The sequence below is a fragment of the Harpia harpyja genome, chromosome 9, assembly GCF_026419915.1.
Source record: "Harpia harpyja isolate bHarHar1 chromosome 9, bHarHar1 primary haplotype, whole genome shotgun sequence".
Lineage (NCBI taxonomy): Eukaryota > Metazoa > Chordata > Aves > Accipitriformes > Accipitridae > Harpia > Harpia harpyja.
In genome coordinates, this window is record NC_068948.1 from 33,404,178 (window position 1) to 33,415,097 (window position 10,920).

General features: G+C 54.5%; 1 protein-coding gene across 2 annotated transcripts; it reads right to left on the reverse strand.

Annotated features, from left to right (window-relative positions):
* Positions 1 to 506: 506 nt before the first annotated feature.
* On the reverse strand, positions 507 to 10,609 carry B3GNT4 (UDP-GlcNAc:betaGal beta-1,3-N-acetylglucosaminyltransferase 4). 2 transcript variants are annotated; one of them, XM_052798007.1, is made up of 11 exons: positions 10,444 to 10,609; positions 10,052 to 10,162; positions 9,774 to 9,913; positions 8,945 to 9,183; positions 7,921 to 8,099; positions 7,398 to 7,521; positions 7,039 to 7,178; positions 6,789 to 6,878; positions 6,303 to 6,503; positions 5,684 to 5,765; positions 3,129 to 3,435 (listed from the first exon to the last, which is right to left on the reverse strand). In XM_052798007.1, the coding sequence occupies exons 1-9, from the start codon at positions 10,600 to 10,602 to the stop codon at positions 6,324 to 6,326; spliced, it is 1,362 nt and encodes a 453-aa protein (XP_052653967.1). In that variant the 5' UTR covers positions 10,603 to 10,609; the 3' UTR covers positions 3,129 to 3,435; positions 5,684 to 5,765; positions 6,303 to 6,323. The 2 variants fall into 2 exon arrangements, with proteins under 2 accessions (XP_052653969.1, XP_052653967.1); XM_052798009.1 differs by lacking the exons at positions 6,303 to 6,503; positions 6,789 to 6,878; positions 7,039 to 7,178; ... (4 more) ...; positions 10,052 to 10,162; positions 10,444 to 10,609 and adding an exon at positions 507 to 2,452 and having other exon boundaries at positions 3,257 to 3,435; positions 5,684 to 5,767.
* Between the last annotated feature and the right edge of the window lie 311 nt (positions 10,610 to 10,920).

The following is a 10,920-nucleotide window of genomic DNA, read 5'->3' on the forward strand; positions in this document are numbered from 1 at the left end:
GAACACTGGGCAGCTGGCACTAGAGACAGCAATGACAACAGCACAACATAAATTGCTGATTTCTGTAATCACACACTTCCTCTCTACCCGCTACCTTTTTCTAAAGCTTCCAGGCTGCTTCCTGTTCGCACACAGCACAGCAGCTTCTGATCTAGCAGCAAGACGCCCTGAAGCTGATGAGCTTCACAGAAGTATCACCAAATCTTAGTTTCATATTTGATCTTTCCTCAAATTAGCAACTCCAGCACACTCATAGATTAATTGCTTCTGTATCAATACATCTTGTCTGGACAGGGGCAGAGAACGGCAGCAGCTCACAGCCAAGAAGTGGCAAGTATCCATTTCCACATAACCTTATCCTCTTTAATATCAATGACTGCTTAATGCAAATGTCCAGCACCAGAGCTCAGCCTTCTCTGGCTTTTAGTGCTCTTAGCTTTCAGGAGACCCAAGAATACTCCTGTGAAAACACTTTTCAAAACTGTGTTATTTTATTTATACCCAACATTACAACAACAACGACAAAAAAAAAAAAACAAACCCAAACGCCTCCCACACAACATGAAAAGCTACAGCCACTCTAACTACCACTGTGATTATTCAAGACATATTGCTCTGCTCAAACCCAAACAGAAAGTGTTTGTGCAAAAGCTTCCAGTGCAAGTAAACCTGTAATAAACTTCTGTAAAATCCAAAAGGCTCAAGTCAGAGCCCAGTCCCTTGGATCATCGTGCTGTGTTAAGGCAGTATATTTTTGAGGCATTTTATTTTTTCCCCACTCCACTCCCTTTCTCCTGCTGTCTGGTAGGACCTGTGGGATTGCTGGATGGCCTGGAACAGTGGAGTTGCACTGCGGTGGACCCAGCAGCACACACTGGCCTTTCTCTTCCACCCCTTCCAAGTAATTTCAAGTGCTCTGTCACCCATTAGTCATCATCAGCTTTCCTACACGAGACTGAATTTGGCTGGCAGTCAGACACCAGCCTTGGTGTTGCAGAGCCTCCACAGCAGGTGGCCCGTCACCCACGTCCCTGTGGCAGTTGTGATTTCCTCTGGCTCCAGTCTGGCTGGGAGGAACTGAGCCGAGTCCCCTGTGCCATGTCTCACCGAGCTACCAGTCCCGTCCCCACCCTGTGGCAACTCAACTGTTTCAGTAACCCACAGACAGAAAAAGGCTTACTGCAAAACAAACCCCTATGGCTCAAGTACAGACTGTTAGTAGAGGACACGTTTCTACCACAACCTGATTTTTAGTTTAAAAGTACCCTGTATCTGTCACCTGTCACAGTCCCAGTGTGCTTGCTCATCAGTAGCTTCTTTTCCAACCCCTTCTGTAGCTGTGCATTACTGACACCGCACACCTAATGCTATCATCCTTCACCAGCGTCCACATGATCCACATCTCGGTTGGGCTTAGTTTGTGCACAATCATCAGTTCTTTGTACAAGCATGGATCAAAAGGATTGAAAGGTCTCTGGATCCCGAAAGTCTTAAAGCCAGCATGGTTCTTTGGGGTCACTGCCATCTTTGCCAGGCACATTCCCACAAAGACATCATCTATTGGGAAGAGTTCCATGTCCTCTGCGGTGCTTTGGAGGCGGCGCACTGTCTCTCTAGACATCACATAGCCCCCTCCACCCGCATAGAGAGGATAGAACTGGGCTCTGTACATAGACTCTGGAATAAAGTATTTGACCTTGGTGTTCCTGATGGGCCGGGCGTTGGTGATCACATCCCCAACAAAGAGATCCTGTTCAGGGTCCAGTTCTTGGAGGAATTCAACAATGTTATAAGTATTGACAAAGACATCATCATCGCCCTTCAGCACAAACCTGGTGTGCAGGCAGTCCTCCATGAACCAGCGGAGGAAATGCAGCTCCTTGAGGGTCAAGTTGAAGAAGTTGTCAACAAAATCCCACTGCAAGATATCATCAAACTCCTGGCTCTCGTAAGCCAGCAGCTGGTGCAGGGGCTGTACCTGGATTTTGGCCTCCAAGCGCCCTAGCAGGAATACCAGCCTGATGCGCTTGCCACCAATGGAGACCTCCTTCCCCCACGTGTTCCTGATTGCCACTCGCCGGTCTATGTTGATTGGGGAAGACTTGATCGCCAGCAAGAGGAACGTGTCTTTGCCACACCTGGAAGGCTTCAGCAGAACCAAGAAGTTCCGGCAGTGCTTGTATGTTAAGAAAACACGGTGAAGCTCTGGGAGGGTGAGAGAAGAATTGGCAAGAGTCAAGTTTGGCAAACACTTGCTGGGTTCAGCATTGTCCAGAACCAAAGACTGTGGTTTGCGATGCGCTACATCCACTTTCTGGTCTGCCGACGACGCTGCCAACTTTGCCTCTTTCTTCATGTAAAAAACCCACGCCAGCAGCATGATCGAAAAGGCATAAAGTGCGAGGTTTTTAATCCTGGGATACATGGCAATCTCTGGTGCGGAACCCAGGCCCTGCACGGTCAGAGGAAGACAAGCCATTTATGACTTAGACCTGCATACTTACACTTTCCACTTGCGCTCGCACCACTCCCACGCCCGCCGTCGTGCAGGGACGGAGCGCACTAGCCAGCCCGGGGAACCACCGGGACAGGTCTCGGCGTTTTCCCTCGCCGTTGGTTTTTTTTGGGTCCCACCGAGCCCAGGTGCTGCCGGCGAGGACGAGAACCACTGTGCCGGGGGCGGCGGCCGTTCGCCCCCGGGAGAGCTCGGGAGCCCGCGGGGAGCCGCGCCGGCCCCGGCCAGAGGAGAGCCCGCCCGGTCCGGGGCACTCCAGTCCGGGCTCGGAGCCCGGCGCTCCACCGTGCTCCCCGGCACGGCCCGGTCCAAACCCCCCCGCACCCTCCCGGTCTGCAAAGCCGCCGCCGAGACTTACCGGGAGCCGCCGCCGCCACCGCCCCCCGCTCCGCGCCGCCGCCACGCGCCGCTCGAGGAGCCCGCCCTGCCACGCCCCGCCCTGCCACGCCACGCCCCGCCGGTCGGGGCGGGGGGGCTTGCACCGGGCACTGCGCACCCGGGGCAGCGTGTGCCAGGCGCTGCACACCGGCACCGGGCACTGCACCCCTGCACATTGCACAGCCGACCCCGCACACCCCACCCCGCACAGCCCACCCTGCACACCACACACCAGTCCCTATGTGCTGCAGAAGCTCAGCAGCAGCCCCAGACAACCACGACCCCCTTGGCATCTCCCAGCTCTGGCGATTCAGCTAAACCAGGATCCACACGGCGTCCCCGTGGGTTTTATTTCCCACTCACTCTTCTGCTATGCACACATTACTGAGCCTTCCCCACTGGCACGGCCATGCTCTCCTGGCTCTGGGTACCGGCTGCTGAGGGCCACCGAAGCAGCTGCATCTGGAATTGAACCGTCAGCGGCACCAGCTGGAGACCTCGACCCTCCTCCAGCTCAGCAGAGTCTTTGTTTTTTCTTTTTCCTGTGGAAAGAAGTAAATCTGTCACTGTCTTGACAGAGTAAATCACCCTAAAACAGCCGTGTGCTGGGGGGAATGCCCACTGCGTTAGCACTGACTTCCTGGGCCTTGAGGGAAAATCTATTTGAATATGAATTCAGGTAAGAAGCCCAAAACCCCATCTTTAAGCAGGCAATCGATCTGGATGGAACTTTGCTTTTTGTTGTTAAACTCCTCTATAATTCCTAGGAAAAAAGAAGGATGCAGAAATAAATAATTTCAAGGATCCTGGAAAATCAAGTGTGGGGCAAAATGAGACCTACGTGAGACTACTTCCGAAGACATCCTTCAATGTCTGGGCAAATTGTTTGCTTGAGACAAAGCTTGCTGCCTTTCCTCTTTGAGCTATCTGGAAGGGATCCCAATTCCTCTGAGAGGACTTATTATTTGTGTGCATTTGCCGACGGAGGGATGCAAATCAGCCTCAGCTCCCGGCTGTGAGAGTGCCGGTCCCTGCACAGCCTCACTGGATGCACGGCTGCAGCAGAGCGAGGGCCGGGAGCCGGCCTCCATGCCTCGGAGCATGGCCACTGCCGCAGCTCCAAGGTGGTACGTGGTACCCAGGTGATGAGCAAGTGCCAAACGACCACGGTGCAATCTGGTGACTCACGGAGCAGCCAGACACTGCGTGCAGTGGCGCTTGAGCAGCCCACCTGCCACCCCAGCCGCAATCAGGGTGTAATTGTGAGTCATGAGTCACAGTGGAGTGCACTGCCGGCACTGGGTGTAGCCAGCTGTGGGGGCAGCTGATTTTTAGACACCATCTTTTTGAAATATGCACTCGGTGGCCTTGCTGTGCAGCCGGCCTGCCTCCACATCCACAGGCATAAGGGGATACCAAATTAAGCACGAGTCTCTAATCGCTCTGGGTTTCCTGCATCAGCAGTGGCTTTCTGTGCATGCAAAACCATCTCCAGCCACAGAACCCCCTGCAGAAAGGGTTCATTCTTGCTCAAGCTGAAGGGAAGACCTCCTACATGCACACTGACCACAGGCCCTGGGGTGGAAAGGAAGTAAAAAACACCACTGCTAAAGTTGTTTGACAGCAGGTCACTGCTTCAGCAACAGTCTGAGCTTATATTGCAAATGCACATCTTCTTGTGGGGAACAAAAATTCAAGGAGTTTTTTCTTCTTTTTAGGTAGCTGGGAAGGCCATCAGGCTTCCTCAAGCACAGAAACAGCCTAGGACTGCAGGGCTCTGAGTCCTCCCCAAAGATGGGGACCTCACCGTGGGTGGCAGGGTACTGAAAAGCATCCCAGAGCTCTTGGGGAAGGGGGTTAATTGCTCTCTTAAATTAGCGACTAAACCTGATGGCAGAGCGGGGACATGAGGCTCCTTTGGTAGCTCCGAGTGGTGCTGGGGAGGCCTGGCCCACTCCATGCTCTCCTCAACCCATGAGCAGCTTTTCAGCATCACCCTGCCACCCCTTCCCCCCCACCCCCACCTTCCTCCTGCTCTTGCATTACCCCTCTGATGTGCTGGCACTGCTATTTTTGTAGTCAAAACAAGATTGCTGGAAAAATAACCTGCAAGAGGCAGGGTGAGGTTTGTCTCCGGCGGATTAAGCAACGCTGCTGGCTGAGCAGACTGTGACCTCTGCACTGGGGAGGCAGGGGACACCCGTCAGGGGTCAGGGTGGTCCCTTCATGAGTGACAGCAGACCCAGGTCTGTTCCCAGCCCCACCATGAGCTGCCTGGGGCACCTGGCGCTCTCTGTGCATCTCATCTCTAAACCAGAAAGAACAATAATCCCCTCTGCAAAGTGCTTTGAGATGTGAGTTGGAAATGGATGAGGACCTTATTATGCATCCCAGACAGCACTCCCCCCAGCTGTCCGTGCCAGCACACACCACCAGCCACATTTGGCAGCTGACACAGTGGGCAGCACATCTTTCACCCAAAAATCTGCTTTGCCCTTCTCCCCTGGCACGCAGAGCTAGTAGGTGTGTGTCGCTCCCAGGACAGCCGGCAGCCCACCCTTGGTGCTTGTTCAGACACCAATTCAACAAGGTGTCCGGGCGTGTGTCTAACCTTACAGCCCCCGCAGTCAATAGATGTATTCACAGCCTGAAGCTCAGGATATGAGTAAGCGCCCTGCTCAGCAGAGCTGGCAGCGTGGCAGGGACCTGTGGCTGCCTTAGGGCCGGGCACTGCTGCTGTTTGCTCTTGCACACACGACCCTCTGCCCAGCCAGCTCCAGTCTCTGTCACCTTTGGTAGATGCTGTGGTTTTCCAGCTGGACTGACTCTCTGCTTTTAGTTTTTTGCTCTTGCCTTTGCCTTTTTTCCTCTCCTGTGGAGAGAGATGTTTCCATAGTTAGACCATTTTAATTCACTGCCCGGGTTCAGTCCTGTGACAGCCATCACCATCTGGGTTCTGTCACCAGGATTTAAAGGGCAAAGGAAAAGGGTGAGGGGAAGCAGGAGCACAGTGACAGGGCTGCTCAGAGAAGAGAATCCAGGAAATAGAAAGTGTCGGTACAGCCAGTGCATGTTGCCATGCCAAGGGAGAGAGAGCATCAGAGGAAGCATGAGTGGTTGCTTTTCACAGTCTCAGATGGAAAAATAAACTCATCTATTTTCTTAATCTTGGCCTATAAAAAGTAGCAGTACTCATTGCTAATATCAACATTAAATAACGATACCAGCAGTGATGGATGGTGTGTAGGCAGGATTATTTCAGCCCCATTTTATGGAGAGGAGAACTGAAGGATGGACAGGATGGATGCCTGGGCCAGCTGCAGGGCAGGACATGCTGAACCCCAGCCTGCAGCGCTGCCCGTCCCTGGCAGCCCTGCCTCACCACCCTGTCCTGGGACATGCTCGTTACCGTCTCCTCCAGACTTGGTGGCTATAGCGGCTGCTCAGTGATCAGGATCCCAAAGTCACACACAGTTGCCACCAGGTCCTCGGTGGCCAGCAGGGTCTCCAGGGTCACCCTCTGGGTGCCCAGGGTCCTCCGAATGGGAGGGTTGCTGCGGAGTTCACGTGGCTTCTCCTTCTTTTTCTGCTTGTCCCTGGGCACAGGAACCTGCAGGGCACCAGCATGGGGACAAGCCTTAGCAGAGGGTTGGGGTGCCTTTATCAGACAGCAAGCAACCCCAACCCAGCCCCTTGCCCACCACTGCATCCAGACTGAGACGTGTGTAAAACCACTGCTGCCTTCCTCCCATAGCAAGGGGGGACTTTGGCAAGAGGTCTGGCATGGAGGGGAGATTCTCTGACACACCAAACTAGCCCAGGAGAAAGGCCCTCATTCTTCCATTATTTTTTTTGCAGCTCGGTGTTTGGACATCATTCTCTCCCAGCATCCTACCTTGGCACCGTCCTTTTGCAGACCCTGTCTTGCCTTCCCCTTCGTGACTGTATTTTCTTGTGGATCAGCATCAACAGGCCATGAGAGCACCTGCCCGGGGAGAGGAGCTGGTGCTGCAGCGGCTGGGACGCCCAAGGACCCTGGTCCGGGATCACTGGCGTCCCAGGCTGCCTCCCAGCGGGAACACTATGCCGCTGCAGGGCCTCCGAGCAGCTCTTTCCCCTTTCATCCAGCTCTGCCACACACTCACCTTCTCCGCCATGACTGAGACAATCGTTCCACATGCCAGGTAGGACTTCAGGCCCACTAAGTCCTTGGCAGTGTGCTCCTTCCTGTAGCTGCAGTCGATGGTGTCTGCCCAGGGCTTTCCAAGCGTGACAAACACCTTTACTGCGCAGGGACACAAAAAAGGTCTGAGGAGAGACCTCTCCTTCCCAAGGACAGGAAGGACCCCGGGGACATGAGCAGTGCCAATTCATTATCCATTAGTCTCAGTAACAGCCCAGCTGCAGCTGACCCTGCGAGGGATGTCCTGATGCTACTGCATGCCAGGAAGAGCCATAAGCCTGCCCTGAGCCGTGGGGCAGGGGATTTATAACTCCTCATTACCAGAGTGGGCCTTGGGCTCCTCCATGGCTGCAGGCTCCTGCTGGCCCTTTGTTTCCCTCGTGTCCTGAGCAGAGCTGTCCACATTCAAGGTGGCCACTATGGGACGCCGATGGATTTTTGTTACCTGGAACAGAGAGGGATCTCTTGGCAAAGCATGTCTGGTTGTGTTTGCATCAGGACCAAGGGGCAGAGCTGTATCCAAAATCCCATTCCCCAGCCCACCCTCATCATGGGAAGAAGGGGCACCACCGCCAGGGAAGGGGTCTGCTGCAGCCAGCGGGAGGGGTTGTGTGAACGCACTCCTACGTGCAGAGCAGCACTGGGCTCCCTGAGAGGGACAGGGAATGTGGGCAGCAGGGACTTGTCCTGCCAGATGTGGCCACACGTGAGTTCTGTCCCCAGTACTGCTGCTGCCCATGCCAGGTCCATTACAAATGGTCTTGCTTCACAGCCTGGAGGTGAAGTCCCCCTTGCTGTGGCCTGACACTGCCTGTTGCTTTCAAGATCTCAGTTAAGCACAAACCTCAGTGCTGCTACCATCCTCGATCTCTTCTCCCTCCACAAACTTGTACGTCACACAGTAGCTGTAGGTGATCACCGGAGCCTCAGAGCCAACCTCCAGCTGCTGACGAGTGCTGGGATCAGGGACTCCCTTGATTTCCCCAATGCTCACAACCACTTGTGCGTCGCTTCTGATCAGCTCTAAAAGGAAGACAATCTTGCTATGAAGCTGCAGCATGCTTCTTCCAGAGTGAGGAAGGCACAGAGCAAGCAGAAGCCTCCAGGACGCCGTGTCCCACCACCTGGCATCCCTCCATGCCGCCCTGCGCTAACGCTGTGACAAGCCACTGCCACATGGGGTCAGTCCAACGCCATGCAAACATCTTCTGGCTTGCTTGCTTTGCCTCCCTGGTTAACATTTTAGACTCCAAAGAGCATGTCCAGCGCATAAACTCATTGAGTAGGGGCCATCAAGAGGGGCTTCCCATGCCCCGGTGTCCCCAGCCCTCTGCTCTTGTCCCAGTCGGGGATGTGCCACGCTGCAGGGGTGGCACAGCTTCGTGCAGACAGTGCAGCACCCATGTGAGCATCTTCCTTGTGGACATGTTCCTCTTTCAGCAGCTCAAGAGGGAAACACACGGTCTGAAACCAGACGGTGTCTAGGAATCATAGAATCATAGAATCATAGAATCATTTTGGTTGGAAAAGACCTTCAAGATCATCGAGTCCAACCACTAACCAGCGAAGATAGGGGCAGGCCATGACACTGAGACAGTGCTAGGACTAGGTTGTTCTTGCAATCTTTGGACCTGACTAAGGCTAAACCCACCTCAATTGTAATTACACTGCTACAGGGTCCTCTGCCTGTCTCCCCGCTTGTACTAATGGGGTAAAAAGCAACCGAGAAAGATCTCCATTTGAGGAGAGGCAAGAAGGAAGTCAATACTGCATCCAGAGTTTGCCCTGAGGACTCCTAGCTCAACCATGATGAAACCACCTTCTGAGTCATGGGGTCAGCACGGACAGGTTCAAAGGCAAAGGCTCACCTGACTGTCTCGCCAAACCCTGGAACTGGTGCCTCTCCTCAGGCCCTATGTGGATGTCATCGAGGATGGAAAGCCTGGGCAGGCTGTCCACAAGGAAGCCTCTGTAAGTGGGAATGAGAGCGAGCGGATTCCCTTGGAGCAGCAGGATGCGGAGCTTCTGCAGACTGGACAGCTGGGAGACCAGCCCCAGCAGATCTGTGAAGTTGTTAAAGCTCAGGTCAAGGGAGACAAGATTTGGCCTAAGGAGAGAATCCAGAGAAGAAGGTTAGGCAAACAGCACCTATCTGAGGATAGAGAACTACTGCCCTGGGTCAAAAAAAGAAACAAAAATTGTGTTTCCCCAGCACAAACTGGGTCAAACTGGGGAATCCAATGGTACAATCTCAAGAGGCCATTCCTGAGCCATATGGTCCATTGCAGTCTGCCCCACAACCCAAAATCATGTTTCTTTAGCATCCATTAGCCACCCGACTGCATCATTCGGTGATGCAGCCTAAGCTTTAGATCCTTCCCAGGGCAGACTCCCAGCAGGGGGTTTGGGAAGGGCATGGAAAAAGGAAGCTGCCCAGGGACAGGGGAACTGTGGTGAGCAGGGTGTCGAGGCAGTTCCCCAGGTGATCTCCCCATTCCACACCTTGGCCATGGACCAAGACAACCTCTGAGCGTGAGACAGAAGACAGCAAACAGACACAGACTGCTCTGCACAGGCAGAAACAACCCTGCTGAAGGGCTGTAATTTCCTAACAGGGGCCACTTTGATGGCTTGAGGTCATCTGTTCACAGCTGCCCACCTCCCTTTCAGGAGCCCATGTTCAGCCTGTGGCATTACCAGAAGGCCGCAGTGAGGTACTTGTCCTCTGAAGGGCCGCACAGCCTGTTGTATCCAAGCCCCAACTGCTGGAGCTCCGGAGGAGGCTGAGCGCACACGTCCTGCAGATCAGCCACAACATTGCAACAAAGCTCCAGGACCTGCCCAGGACAGAGAGAACAACAAACACCCTTTGCAATGAGCTGTTCCTGGCACTCCCTCGAGCTGTTCGGCTTGCATTGCGTTCCCAGACAGGACCTCCTTCCCCATCCTGCTGCAAGGCATCATCACTCACTCACCTTCAGTGTCCGGGGCAGGTTGGCCGAGGTTATCCTACTGATCTGGTTGGTACTGAGGATGAGCTCCTCCAGCTGCTGTAACTGCAACAGACCCTCGTCAACCTCCTCCACCTGCAGAAAGTTGGGTTTGGCCAATGTGTCCCTGAGCCACCTCGTGGCCCAGGTGACATGGACATGTAGTGTTGATCCACATGACATACGTGTAACACAGATTAGTGCAACACACTGGGTGGGGGGACCAGTAGCTCTACCCCAGCTGCAACAGTGGCATCTGGGAAGATGCTGGGACAGGGAAGGTGTCCTTTTCCCAGGATGTTTTCCCTCCCAACAGGAAGACATGGTTTCCTGGACTAGAGATGGGTAGCTTTACAGGCACCAGCAGCTGCACTTACTCCCTTGCCAACGATCCGCAGGGACCTGAGGACCTGGAAGACGTTGGAGCCATGAACAAGCTCGGGTGCCAGCACAGCCATTTCCCGCAGGTGCTGGTCCTGGGGGCTGCAGTCCGGCAGCAAGGCCCAGGTGCTGTGCCGGTCGCTCAGCAGCTCCATCAGCACATCGGGGCTCTCCTCACCCAGCGGCACGGCCTCCTCCTGCCTGGCTGGGTCTGTCCCCAGCCCCAGCTGGCCTCCACAGGGGTTCGTGCATGCATTGAAGTGGTTCTTGTTCTGCAGAGGGGGAGACAAGAGAAGCAGTAAGAACCCTGCAGACCGCAGACCCCCTGCCATGTCCCACGGCTGTGCCCCCCTGGTCCCCTACCCAGCTGCCAAGGCCGCAGGGGAAGTCCTGCAGACCCAGGTGCCGCAGGTGCTCCCAAAAAGCAGCTGAAACGCTGCAGCAGCCGGTGTTGCCATTCAGCCCCAGCCTGG